We start from the raw sequence: 14999 nt of genomic DNA, 5'->3' as shown, positions 1-14999 counted from the left end.
TGCTCTCAGGCACAAAGGTGTGACTCTTGGGGTGTTGTTTGCAGGGCCAGGACTTGCACTAGATTATCCTTGTGGGTCCCTTCCAACTCTATGATGATGTGATTTAGTACAGCAACATCAAATAATATTTATAATTCCTTATTAATGGCTACTTTCTGTTTTTACCTATTGGAAATTACTTATTCGAAATGGAGTTCTGAATATCACAATCCTCATTACAAGTCAATAAAGTTATTTGTTCCTACAGAACTAGTTCAAAATGCAGTTGTCCTACTGGCAGGCTTAAAGAAACATAAACCAGATGCTCAGTTATCAAGAAATTTCTAGTTTAAGTTGGTTATACATTATACGAATAATTCTAGATTTTATGTGCATATATATACCAAATCCAGCAAACCATTTTTATTTGCATGTAGATTACTGTCAAAAAAAAAAAAAGCATAATCATAATTCAAGATTATAGTAGACGACCCCTGGACTATTCTGCAAATTCAAAAGCAGCAGCTCTTCTATTGTCGTCTACTCATTTGGTTCAATTATGAGTTACAATAAGAGCTTAAATTTTCTATCATGCAAATGCAAATTCTGATACTTAAAATGTATGGTTTATATCTTTCTGAATATTTCCTATTTTGTTAAACTGCTTTAAAACTTTATTTTCATTTTTAAATAAGGACACCTCTGTGGCTATTCATTGACCCTAAAACTCCAGAAACTGCTGGTTTTGAGATACTGTGAGTGCTCGTTGCTTTCTATAGGTTTGGATTTTATGGTTTTTTGCTTCCTCATTACTTACTTCCCAGTTTTATTAGGAAAAACATGCTGAAAGATTAAAACTTTGCAAACTCTGAGCACTTCACAAACTTTGTGTAACTTATTATCCTGAATTTTTCAGTTTCATAATTGGGATAAAGACAGGGCAAAGCTGGCAATGAGAAATTTCTGTGCTTGGAAGAAATCTGAATGATTTATAACACATGTCATCAATTTATAAATTCAAATTAGAGTAGCCTACGAATAGTGACTGTACAGTATTTGTTTTTTATTACTTGGTGTATGACCTTTTTCAGCATAGGAATTATTTTCCATTAGTTCAGTTCAATTGGAAAAAAACAGTGCTTAATGGACTTTGAATCGCAAGTCATTGGTGATGGAATTAGATAGTTTTCAGATTTATTTAATTGCTGTCATATGCAGTTCTGCAATTTGTCACACCATCTTATATCTGGTGCACTTTTACTCTGTTTTCCTTGAGTTGTGTGGTAAAATCGTGATCCAGGGCTCCTGAGCGATCTGCAGAGCGATCTGGTTCTGTCTCAACAGAGTCCTGACCCCTCTCCTTTCCTTGTGTTCACAGGTACTTTAGCAACCTCCCATCACCTCTGCTTCCCTGAATATTTGATGGTTGCTTTGTGCTCTTCCATGTCAGTTATGGTTCTGGCAGAAATGCACAGGTTATTTAATCCATTTGACAGGACCAAGTTTAGAGGAGGGGAAGGAAGCAAAAGGACGTAGCCAAATGCAAAGTGACGTGTAGAGTTTAAAGCAAGGGATGCTGCAGGCAACAGAGGGAAATGTAGTCCTGATAAATGTTTAATCTTTAGGACTAGAGAAAGAAAATAAACAAAACAGGCTCAAGATCATGTATGGAAATAAAGCATGGTTTAAAGGAAATAAACAACACAGGCTTGACTAATATGTGATACACATTACACAAAAGCATATATATTTCCTTATTTTCTTCTTTATCCCATGCTTGTTCTTGTTTATCCCTATTTTTTATCATTCATTTCTGTAATGAGGCAGATATCAAATTCCCAGACATATACATTTTTGTGGGAATCTTAGGACTCTGTTAAATCTTAAAAATAATTAACTTCAAAGCAGTTCACCATCCAGTACACCCCCTTTTCCCAGATGTTCTCCTTTCTCCTCCACTGGCAGTTTATTTTCTTACTAAAATGTGTCATTAACAATGATGGGCTGATTTCTTCTGTGTTTCATGCTTCAGTATAACAATATAAATTCCCTTCATCAGCATGCATAGTTTCTTATGTTTGCTTTTTATGAGCAAACATGTGGGGAGTGGCATAGCAAAGAAGACTGGTGATAAATAACTTGTTGATCTGTCAAAGGAAAATTCAAAGGCATCTACCAAAGAGGGAGCAATGTGTGGCATTTCTTGAAGTATCTCCTAGATACAGCAGGGGAAAAAGGCTCAATATATTCAACCAATAAATCAAGAGTGTATCCTCTTAATGTAGGGACTTTTCAAAAACTTTAATTTATAAACACTATGTATAGTTGAATGTTGCAACTGATACTGAAATCAAATGTTTTAGTTAGTGATGGCATCAAAGACTTGAGATTGTGGGTGAAAAAACATCCTAAATTACTCAGTAGCTAGTAACTGCTCGGGTTTGGATGAAGCTTCTATAAAAGTCCTGAGGATGGACCTAACATGAGGATATCTATCCAGACTGAGTTGCAAATACGAAGGAGATTCTTTTGGGAAGTGAGTCTTGTCACAAATTAAACAGATGATCTTATCAACTTTACAGTTCTTACATGTTTATAGTAGTTAGCACATCATAGTGTAATAGGGAGACAGAATATTCTGTTCCCTTTGACATGTATATAAGCTCAAAGTTTCTTTTACCAGCTGTTACAGAGAATCTGATTCATTTATCAGGTTTATGCATTTGAGAGTTATTTGTCAGAACTGATCTCACAGTACATCATTTGGTTAAGGTTCATTGCACATGTCAGATTAGAAAGGATGGTAAATACTCTTTTTAGATGAGTAACGTTGATTGGTGGCATTTTCTCTTCTACATAGATTTATATGACCATGTTGTCCTGTTATCAAGGCTCAATCTGGGTTCTGTTTTCAATCCCCAATTTAGCTACCACGCTGTACGTAACAGCTCTGAAGTGATGTGATTTGTCAGTGGTGATAGGCCACAGTGATAACCAGAACACACTGCTACATCTTGTTCTGACTGATCTGTGAAACAGCATTGCCCATTTATTCTTTTGTGCAACATAATAAACAGTCTCTGAGCTTCTACTTTCAGGGCAGGTATTGAACAGCTAAAACCTTCACTAATTTACACAATGGTTTATCTTTTCTCTGGTTGGCTCTAGGGGTAACTCAGGCAGCTGTACTGAAAATCTAAGGAGTTTGAGCATGCTAATCTGTCACACAGCAGAGCAGCAGTGTATGGCTTTGCCATTAATACTGTTCACACTCAGAAGGTGATTGGGGCACTGTAAAAAATACATGTACCTTATTAGCAGATAGAGAGAATGGTTTAGCATCTTACAATGCCCTAGATGTATTCCAGCCATTTCTGGGAAAATGGTTTAGAAAAATTCTCCTGAATTCCTCCCTCACAAAGAATGTTTATAATGTTTATAATGTTCTCCTGGGTTCCCATTTTTTGAGCAGTGAGTAGAAGAGTGTGTGTTACATTAATGTAATTTCCCCTATTTACATTGTGTGGTCAAATTGTGTCTGTTGTTCCCATGAATATGCTTAATTATGCACCATTCTATAATATATGTGAAAGTTTATGTATTGACCCATGAAACCAGATGGTTTTGCATTCACTGAACACAGTTCTGTGTTGTGATAAATGTGTGGAGGTGGCCACAAAAGCAATTCCTCAGGCCTTCTGCTTCCTTTGTGTTGCCTGCATCTTCTCCAATATGAAAAGCATCTGACCTGCATTCTGTATAAATTGGTGTGTAAGTCTGTGCCAGCTTCTGAAAGGTGCCACAGGTGTGGAGGTGCATGTCTGCCTAAATATGTCTGTGTTGGATCAGCAGATGATGATGTGCTGTGTTCAAAACAATAGAGAAGCAATAGGAAAGGACAATAATGACACTGTAAAGCAGTCATGTGACAACTCAGTCAAAGGGTTAAGTTTAAATGCCTGTGATAGATTCAGTTGAGAGGGGCAGTGTACACATCACAGCTCATTTGACCTCAATTTTCCTCAAAAATCATTCTGATCCAGCACCTATCAAAGGTAGATCTACCAAAGGTACCTTCTACCAGAAATAGGCACTTTTTTTGCCATCTTACCGTGGTAATTCTTCTGAGAGTTATTTGTCACCACCTTTTAATTCTTGATTTACATATTCATGGCAGTTCCTGAGGTGAAGTTGGGATAAATTGTTACTGCCATGTGTGTGAAATGGAAAGTATATGTCTGCACTCTTTATTTTTCATTCCTCAGTTAGATGTGTGCTTTCTTCATGCAAAAGAAAGAATATCTTAAGAGCACATGCTTGTCTGTCTTTCAAACTCTGTAGAATTAGCTTGTCATGAAATATAAAACTAATGTGTAGTTGTAAAAACCACTGCCAGCATTTTCCTCACTAGTGGCTGATGGCTAAGAAGATTTAGAAATGAAAGGGGTTATTATAAAGTGATTACTGAATAGCTAGGTATGTCATTTTAAACAAGCAACTAAAATCTGTGTTGCAGATTTGGAATGTAATCTTGTTTGTATCATTCATACTTAAAATCTGATTTTGATTGTGGAGGAGTAATCATGTAATGTAGGTAATTTGACAAAAATATATCAAATTATGGTTTTTTTCATACCTTATTTAAATGTATTAGAATTTAAATTATTTACCATTCAGAGTATACCTATAAAATGACAACATAAAGAAATATTAGATTCAATTTACATGGGTTCAGATTTAAATTTTACTATAAAGTGAACTGATCATATCAGCCCTCTCTAGAAAGAAAACGCTGTATAGAAACCAACATTTCAAAATGTTATTACCTTAAAAAGTGTGTAATAGATGTTTAAAAGGGTGTTATTGGTGATTAGACCAATATATTTTGCTACTGTGAATGTCAGCCTGACGACATAGGCCTCCTGGAATATGTGTAGCCATGAACTGGAGAAGAAATAAAAAGTTAAGAAAATTTCTTATGCATGATTTTATCACTCATTGATGTTTCTGTGTCCAGTGCTTGTAATAATATATTACTAAAAGCTTAAATCAAATTCCTGATCTGGTTTCAAGCAACAGCTACACTTACTTTTTGTAAGCAGTGAGCTGATGCCTTAGATGCTTGCTAGAATTTATTCTCCATTAATCTTCTATAGTTGGCTAAATATTATGGTTCCCTCCCAACAATTCCTGGGTTTTAACTTGTGTCTCATCTAGAGATAGCACAGAAAAAAAATCTTAGTGTTATATGATGCTAGTATTTAGGATCCTTCCTGGTAAAAGTAGATTTCTACTGTATCTCACATTTGAATTTATGAAGTGAGTGAGGATTCAAGCTGGCTTACTATAAGAACATGGCCTGTTCATTTTGTTGCTGTGAGCTGTGACTATTTTATTGTCTTCTGAGCTCACACATTTTGGAACTAACATCTTTTGGCCACAAAGTACAGGGAAAAAAAAGCATGTATAGTGTTGTGTTCTAATGGGTTAGAAATAAGACTGAGAACTAGGATTGCATGGCTTTTACTGATAACTGCAACCTTCAGCAGGCAATTCAATTTCTTCTGAGTTTCTTTGGCTATAAACTGGGAGAACATGCTTTAGTCATGCCTGATACAGATACATAAGGTTTACCTACACATTACTTAAAGTATATAATAAAATCAGTGGAAGCATCTGGTTCCATGCAGAAGAAGAATGGTATTAGCTGTAATATTCTGGCAGCACAGCAGTTTGGGGGATGCTTTGGGAGATGTTGGCTTTTCTCTTTCAGCTGGTGGACTGTTGGCATCTTGACCAGGAAATAGAGGCTGAGTATGGGCACATGCTCCAAGTATGAATCTTCCAGTTCTCAGATGATGGGAAGTATTTTAGTCCAGAGAAAGAAAACTATCTGTGGTAGCAAGTGCACTGAATTTTATTTTTTTTTTTATGTCAGTCTAGTCCTATTGATACCTTCTCTCTGACCATTGTGGCACTGTGGATGCTAATCCTGGAAGTAAAGGTGCTGAGGGAAATGTGTGCAGGAGAGTTCCTGCTTCTCAGTGCTCTTAAGTCTGCAATAACGAGGGTGCAGAAGGATCCCCACAGGCTACTGCTCAAAGCTAGTACACTGACTTTAGAGTATGTACATCCTTCTGTTCATCTTCTTTCACTGGCATTGTGACTGTGGAAGACAAAAGAATATCATTGAAAGAATATAATCAAGAAAAAGAAAATCTTTCTGTAAATAATACAATGAAAAAGAAGCCATTTTGCCCAGAATTGGCAGAAACATTCCTAGTCTAGCTTTCAGCATATATTTTATATATATAAGAAAACCTGATTATTCCTTCCTCTGTGGCATTGCAGGTGACTACCATTTCAGTTTTGCTGTCTCATTATTCTTTCTTTCATTAGTGCTGAAACTCTGCAGGTCTTGCATCCCAACATTTTTAAAAGTGTCAGGGACTGATAGAAGTGCTGCTTTTCTGCAGGAGGCATCTGGTTTTGCAGAAGTAGAAACATATTCTCTTGTAAATGTTATCAGTTAGTATTATGAAATATTGGTAAGAATTTTAAATACCATGACTTGGAATCTTTCCAGGAGATGCTGGGTATCTTCTTTGGTCTTCTGTGTTTACCTGAATAACCTTAGTGATAGCCTGTTGCTATCAACGTTGGTGGCTGCTCCACGACAGGAAGTAGAGATATTTCATGTGACACCAGTGTTTCACAAATTTGCAATTATTCTGTTCTGGTTTTTAACATTTTTGGCTGTTTCCTGAACATGCTGTGCTCTTAGATGAGTAAAATGACCAACCTCTAATGTGCCGCTCTTAACTCAAAGGTTGTTTCTGGATCTTCAACAGATTTGTGCGCACCGGCAGCTTAGCCTTTGTTTTCATTTTAAAATAGTGGAACTAGGCAGTACAATCACACCACCATCATCATATTAGGATTTTGATTCTGTTTGTGAGTCACTTGTCCCTTTGTTCTTTGTTTGCCCTCTCTTTGTTTGAATATTTTCTTTTATAACTCAAATAATGGACAGTATGAAAAATCATGTGGTTAAAGTGTTCCTTTTCTTTCTCTAATCCTAACTACAAAGCAGTTCTTTGTATTAACAAATCTGACTGAAATAAAAATGTGCTAAAAAACTGTGAAATTGCACCACCCAAAATCTTGCTCATTGTTTCTTTCGTCAACTGCATTCTGCAGTTTTTGGCAAACTGGAATTCGAAAAACCCTGATCTGTTATCAGGTCAGATAAATCATGTGGCATTTGGAGCAAAGAGCTCTTTTTGAACTTCAGTCTGTTGTTGAAGAACTCAGATGAAGAATAATAACAATGTAAAAATCACACCATTGCAGATGAATGTAATCTTTTACAGCACTGTCTTACCAAGTTTGCAAACAACCTCAAATTGTTAGTAATGTGTAGATTAGATTTCAAATCAAATGAGAACAAGCCAAACAAGTAAATTATTTTACCTATATTCTTGTTTGGCATTGGCTGTAGATGTAGACAAACATGAAGATTTGTTTTCAAGGAACAAACCAAATGTTGCTACTTGGATAGCAGCTGGCTCACAGGCCATGTTTTCTGTTCCCCTGTAGGTGGTCTCCACCACTGTAACCTGCACGTTCCTTGCAGGCATTCATGAAATTCTCTGTGACACCACCAGATACTGATGCTAGACTACTGTGGCTCCCACTTTACTCAGAGGGAATTGATGTGAAAAGATGTTAAGTGATTTGAACAAGACCGCTTAGGCAGTCTGTGAAGCCATTACTTTTAATTATCATTAATTAACTATTATGTTTTAAAAAGCTGTTTTGTGGATAATATCTTAAATATTCAGTTCTCATCCTATATTTGTTTATTTTCCTGTTCTATCTATCCCATATTTCATGTGGAAGGACAATAGAGTCTGATCTGAAATTTCAGTCCAGAGAGCTGTTGCATAGCTAAACTCCACTAATAGTTTGCCTCAACAAGAAATAAATTCCTAATTCCTATTGTTAGGTGCCTTTCAAATAGTATCTAACACAGACCAGATGTCTGCAGCTACTGGAGTACCATGGAGTGGCAGAAAATCACCATTCCTTTCTTGTTCTTATCTCACTAGGTCTGTGCAGGCTGTGATGAAAAGACAAAACTTCCAGTCTTGAGTTTTCATCTTAAACACAAGTTTTGATGATCAATGACAGGATGCTAAGAATACACCTTAATGTCTCTGGGATTCTGAAATTGAGTTTCTGAAAAAGCATTGTACTTGTGGTAAAAGGTAAAGAGTGAAGTTCCAGAGAAATGAGCTGTGAATTGCAGCTGCAGTGGAAATTGATCCTGTCTGTCAGCCTGTGCTCCATATTCTCAGGAAAACAGAGTGGAGCAGAGAAGGAGCCAAGATCACCGATTAAATGGGATGCTAAAGTGCCAGGGGCTAGAACCAGGCTTGCTGGTCCCTCAGGTCAGAGCTGCAGCTGTCAGAATTCACTGCCTGATTCCCTGCTGAACCTGGCAGAAGGAGAGCAGTATGAAAAATGCTGCAGGCACCAGCAGGGGAATGGGGAAAGAAGTAGCTGGCTAAGCTTCAGGCTTGACAGGCAGTGTGCTCCTTTGGGAAGAAAACCTCTTCCCTTACGAATCAGGCGGCCTAATTTTCCCCATTTGCCTCATGATTTGTACCAGTAAGGCATAAGAAAATAGCTGGAGTACCGAGGAGCAGCAGAGGCTCGGTTCACTTAGAAAACTGCAGTGGGTGGAGAGATCTGGCTGTGTAACCTCTGCAGGTGGGCATTTGCCAAGTAAGGAGGAGGCAAAGGCTCAGCAAATAGCACTCATGCTATGAAGTACATATGTTGTATATAATACAGTTGGTGTGGTTGTTGAATTCCTTATTCTTCTGCTCTGAAATGTGTGATTTCAGCTGTGATCAGCAGCACTGTGAAAGGACGCTGTAAAGCTATCACTTACATACCTGGTGCAAGGTAACAACAACAGACCATTGCTGGGATGACAGCCTTCCACTTCACAGGGATAGTTAGTGCAAGTCTCATGAGCACAATGGCAGCATCCCTGAAGTATGCCAACTTCTTCACTTACAGCTGGGAACTCACCAACTTCACCAAAATTGGGAAAGTGATAAATCCTTCAGAAAATAAAATAAAATAAATGAAGTCATCATGCCCTAGTAATTAATTCAGCTTTCCCTTTTAAATCACAGTCATTAGCTGTCATTCTTTTAGTGCTGCTTAGCAGTTCCCTTTCCCCACGTATTCTGTGTCCTTCCTGATGAAGAGCATATACCTTCCAGTACATTAGAAGTGATGTGCTGTGCTCTCAGACCCATATTATATTAAAGGTAGGTAGGTAGGTAGGTAGGTAGGTAGGTAGATAGATAGATAGATAGATAGATAGATAGATAGATAGATAGATAGATAGATAGATAGATAGATAGATAGATAGATATTCAGATTTTTTTTTCACAGTTAGTGTGGTCAGACATCAGAATAGGTTGCCGAGGGAGGTGTTGGGAGTGACAATCCTTAGAAGTGCTTAAGAGGAATCTGGATCTAGCATTGGGTGAAGTAGTTTAGTGGTTTAGTATTATCCCATTATTACATCATTACAGTGACAGTGCTGTATTGACAGGTGGACTTCATGATGTTAAAGATCTCTTCCAACCTTGATGATTCTGTGATTCTATTCTGTGAAATATTTCCTTTGTCATATACAGTGGTACCACCAGAGAAATTCAATTTAGTTGCTAAATTAATGAAATGGAAACTTAGTTTTCTAGCTTTTGTTGCACTAACTGCTATTTTTCAGAGCTCTTTTGAGCCACATGGCTTTTTTAATCCTAAAATTCCATTGTTACCTTAGCCTTTTTTTTTTCTCCTAGTTAAAAGTAGGGCTGTTAAAGCACGTATTAATGACAGGGTTCATTAGGGCCCTGTTAGTTGCATAATCTCTGAAAGAATGGTAGGAAAAATATATATGAGCTGTGTACTTGTCTGATGCTATGGGTTATCAAGTCAGGAGCCAAAATAATCAGGGTATTGGCCTTGTCTGATGAGCTTTGTCCTTCAAATATCAAGGGAAGCTGTATTGTCTCTATCTTTTACAATCTGAACTCTTCTTTCCCTTGTCTCTTTTGTTGGAGGTGAAAATGTATCTGTCATTCTCATAGATTTAACTAGAGGGCTAACTTGTACTTTTTATTAAGGTAACATGACATAAGAATACCTTCCTCCTGGGCAGAAATCTTGGATAGGTTTTGATCCAGGTATTTTGTACAGCCACTCAGTTTCTCTTCTGCAATGCTATGAGTTAGGTTTATGTCTCTAATAAAATGATTTCTCAGCTCCCCTGTGAATTTTCTGATGTGCCCACTGTGGAACTAAGTAGGTTGTTCCATATTCTTGCAGCTAGAGCTTTGTTCAGTTGTTTAATGTTGTATGTCAGGGTCACCTCAATTTTTTTTTTGTTTTTAATTCTATTTAGCCCATTCAGATAAAATTACAGTTACTCAATACTTCTCAAATGTCCTTTGTTCTTCATCATCTCACCTAAAACAAGAAATTCTTAGAAGCTGGAATGAATTTAAAAAACAAAACAGGAAAACTCATTTTCCATTAAGTTTATGTCTTAATTACACAGAAGTAAATATTTAGGAAGTTACTGAGTCCAGTAACTTCCAGTCCTTGAGGTTTGCTTCATATTAATTTTAATGGTTGTAGCAATAGAAATGTGTCAAAGCCCCCAGATGCCAGAATTCTTAGCTGGGATGCCTGAGCATGGAAGCATATAAATGGCTCAATAGCAATTTATCCTTAGTGGGGACATTTTTACCTCTCAGTCAAGTCACTAGAAAGGAGACTAGAATTAGAATTTGGTTTGTTTTTCCATTTTTTCACCAATTGCCAAATATTCTATACTGATTATCAACATTGTTTGACAGTGAAAATTAATTAAAAAAATTAAAAAGCAGCTGGATGATTTAAAAGGGGGGAAAAATAACCTGCTTTGTAGATGTTAGAACAAGCAATTTCTTAACACCTTTTCTTCAAGGAGTTAAGATGAATAACATCTTTGAACAAATATTTCAAGCATGCAGGGATTATGTTAAAAAGTAAAAAGATGAAATCCTGTGTAAATTGTTTAGAACATTCCTAGTGAAGACATGTTGATTAATAAACATAAAAGGAGGAAGATGCATATTAATTTGTTTACGTATAAGAGTCTTCTAACTCATTAAAAGTCTTCTAAGTGTTTAACTAGTGAAGCAGTGGATAAAACCTGACATTGTCTTTAATCTTTTTGAGGACTCAAATATGAAAAAACCCAGATTATTGCTAAGTATGTATAATAGCTCTGTTAATGACAATGTTTTGAAAATATGGGGGGGGGGGTATCAGCTCAGTGGCTCTGCTGTAATATGGTGGAAATTTTAATTCACTTTTCCATCTCAGTTGCTGTGACCAGTAGGATTGAAGAAAATTTAAGTTTATCAACCACAATCTTTGGTGCTTGTTTATATATTTTCGTAGTTTTGATTGATGGCTCATTTTCAACTGGGAGATCTCTAGAAAAAGATGCAGGAGAATATCTTGTTTATTTTGTATCTTTGCTAAACCACTATAACAAATTGAGGTATTTTCACTATTAACAGGTAATGTTTCTGTGGAAAAAACCCTATGGTCTAGTTTAAAGAAATTGGAATATTAACTTACTGTCCTGGACAAATAGAGATTGAGTAATTGCATTCAGCCTAATTTAAAAACAAATGAATAAGAAATATCTTAAAGAAGAGCCATCTAGCCTTTGTATAATCAATCCTGCAAGAAAATCAACATATATTTGCAAGTTTACTCTGAAATTACATTTTCGTTTTAGATACTTGTTTTTTGCAGGTTTTTGCTCTAAAAGTGTTAATACAAATAATTTGTGCAAAAGAAATTGGACATGCTTACTTTTTGCAAGCAACAAATAGTTAAAAAAGTGTCATTCCAGCTGTATCATGCAACTTGAGTTGAATCATAAGAACTTTTTAGTGTTTTGTTTGCTCTTCATTTTTTCAGCAGACGCTTCTCGCTCATTTCTCCATTTTCCCCTGCTTTTTCAGAGGGGAGTAATGTAACACTTCTATTATACTGTGATTCTATACAGCAATGGATTTCTGTTTCCACTTGTCTGGCATACTTGTAGAGCTGTACAACTTATTTCTCACGTCACTATTCTAATATGAACAAGTGATCACAGCAGAATTGTGTTGGTAATTTTGCAGATCCCATGCGTGGGCCCCGAAGACTGGAGGTTGTGGAGATCAAATCGAGGCAGATCACCATCTGCTGGGAGCCCTTTGGATATAATGTCACACGTTGCCATCGCTACAACCTCACCGTCCATTACCGCTACCAGGCTGGAGGACAGGAGCAAGTGAGAGAGGAGGTCAGCTGGGATACAGAAAGTTCCCATCCCCAGCACACAATTACCAACCTGTCACCATACACAAATGTCAGCATCAAATTAGTGCTGATGAATCCCGAAGGACGGAAAGACAGCCAAGAACTTGTAGTACAAACTGATGAAGATGGTGAGTTTTTGTATTTGTATATACATGGTCCGTGACCTGATAGTATAAATTTTCTGTATAAGTGCATATTCTGCTTTCACTAAAATTTGTAACAGACTTTCCACCAGTCTCACCAATTTTAGTAAAGTTCCATTATTAGAGTCATCTTATACATAACCTGTAATATCCCACGATAGTTTAATAATTTCATCCTTAGATTTGCAGCTTCTGCTTGAACTATCTTCTGACTCTCTGAAGTTGTGGTATGGGTTTGAAGAAATGCCAGGCAATTGTTAACAGTATCCTCATGGAAGTTCCTCTACTGAGTGATGTGCTCTGCACCAAATATTTGTTCTTGACTTGCAGTTTCAATTTCTCTGTCTTTGGCTTTCTAACCACTAGGCATGGCTAGTTGCTAATTCAGACACTGTATTCCATATACAGACATTGAAATATACATATATTCCCTTTCTTTTTAATAATTTGAAAATCCCATGGGGTTTTCAGATCTCTTTAAAAAAAAAAATCTTTTGATTTTTAATAAAAATAATAAATAATAAGAAGTAATTAGCTAATGTCTTTTTAGACAGAGACAGCAGAACTGGGTAATGTATCTCTGCAATGCTCTAATAATGTTGCATGAAAAGCTTATACCTTCCTCCCAAGTCTTCTGTGATATTGTTTTGATTACACTGGCAGAGAGTTAACTGCAGCTCGGTTAGCTACAATACCAAAATGCGACTTCCTTGTTGAATTGGTCATGCACCAGGAATCAGTTTCACCTTTCCAGAATACTCTGTGCTGATATATAGGTCCTTACAAACATACCTTAGTTTTTTTGACCTTAGTTTTGGTTCTTTTAAATGCATACAGTTCAAAGGAACCCTGTCAAATGACTTGGCATTGCTTTTTATCACAGATCTGTCTGCCTTCCTTTTTTATTGTCTGATATCTGAACAGGAATGGATTTGTATTTTCTTCCCGATCAATGATAGATTTCCTTAAAACATGATGGAAGTATTTCTAGTAAAAACTTCAGCAGTGATGAGCTCCTTTTATAATAAATACTTGAAGTCTGTCATTTAAGCCTATTAAATTATTTAATACATGCTGTATTGGTTTTATGTAGTACTAATTTCTAATCAAAATATATGAGGGAATAAATTAAACAATTTAGGAATATATAGTTACTAATGCAACATTTTCAGCAAAGCATAGCTAACAAAAAGAAATGTTTAGTTAGAATTAATGGTGCTGTCATGCTCTAAATTTAATTCGGTTCAATTGTAGGATGGCTACACTAAAGAGCTTAATGTTGTCTGGGATGTTTGTGTTTTATCTGAAATTTCTTATTCCTGTCCCTCTGGAACTTCATGTTATTTCAGGACCTATTAAAAACAGCATCACTGTCTGAGAGAATACCTTGAAAAAAATTACAACTTTTTGGTGTACTGTACACATTCAGTGAGGTATATAAGTTTGAAAGTTAAACAACATACTGACCCAAATAATCATCCTAATTTTTCAAATCACACAATCTTGTTGGTTGCAAGAGACTTCCAGAGCTCATTTAGTCCAACCTTCTGCTCACAGAAGATGAGGTGATAGCAGATGTCTCAAGGCCTTGTACAGTTGAGTTTGAGTGCATCTGTAGGTGACCTCTGGCAGTGTTTGAATCTGCCCTGTATGGCACAGCTGCTCAGGGTTCATGACCTTCAGGTAATGCTAGAGGTTATCACAGTGCTTTGCTCTACTTCTAGCTTATTTGCACTATATTTGATTCCTCATCCTTTACACATAAATAATTAATCTCATTATTCCAAATGACTTTTGCCAGTTCTCCTACTTGAAAATCAGGTTTAGTGCCCAGAATTAAGGTTGCCCTAAAGGTGTCATGGTACTGGTGCGCACAGGACTGGTAAGCCAGTTCAGAACCTGTGTCCTTGGAGCTTCCACTTCGTAGAGCAGGGAGCTCTCTGGAGAGCTATGGAGAGGTGATCAAAAAGCCTTAAACCTTGTAAACTCCCACAGCAACAGCACGGAACAGTAGGAAGTTCTGTAGCAGAAATACAGAGGAGGTTCTGTACCAGAAGTGCCACCAGGAAGGAGTCACCAAATGTCTTGCTTGCAGATTTTTCTGTTCCTTAACCATTTGAGTAAATCTTAGGAAGGGTCTGAGAAGTTATCTCACTGCAGCAAGTGGCTTCCACCTTCTTTCTGTGGCAAGTAGAAAATGTTATGCGAATCTTTCTCTTGAATTTTCACATGGAGTTTGTGTTGAAGTGCTAACTCCATAATGCCTGTTGCTTCACAACAGTCCTGTGTGCATTTTTCAGGACTTTTTTGCATTACTTTACCAGTGTTGTTAACAAATAAAATCACAGATACACGTCTAATTGCTGTTTACACATCTCCTCTAAAAATTGCATTGTCTTGTGGTTAAGGCAATGACTTCAGAAC

General features: G+C 36.8%; 1 protein-coding gene across 9 annotated transcripts in view; it reads left to right on the top strand.

Annotated features, from left to right (window-relative positions):
* PTPRM (protein tyrosine phosphatase receptor type M) overlaps window positions 1–14999 on the top strand; it is a 441289-nt gene that overhangs the window by 216133 nt on the left and 210157 nt on the right. For all 9 annotated transcript variants that reach the window (XM_063166391.1, XM_063166383.1, XM_063166378.1 and 6 more), the window contains exon 8: window positions 12252–12560. In XM_063166391.1, coding sequence (XP_063022461.1) covers window positions 12252–12560 — 309 coding nt within the window. The remainder of the gene's footprint in view (window positions 1–12251; window positions 12561–14999) is intronic.

This window comes from Melospiza melodia, chromosome 1, assembly GCF_035770615.1.
Source record: "Melospiza melodia melodia isolate bMelMel2 chromosome 1, bMelMel2.pri, whole genome shotgun sequence".
NCBI lineage: Eukaryota > Metazoa > Chordata > Aves > Passeriformes > Passerellidae > Melospiza > Melospiza melodia.
This window is presented reverse-complemented; position numbering and strand designations above follow the sequence as displayed.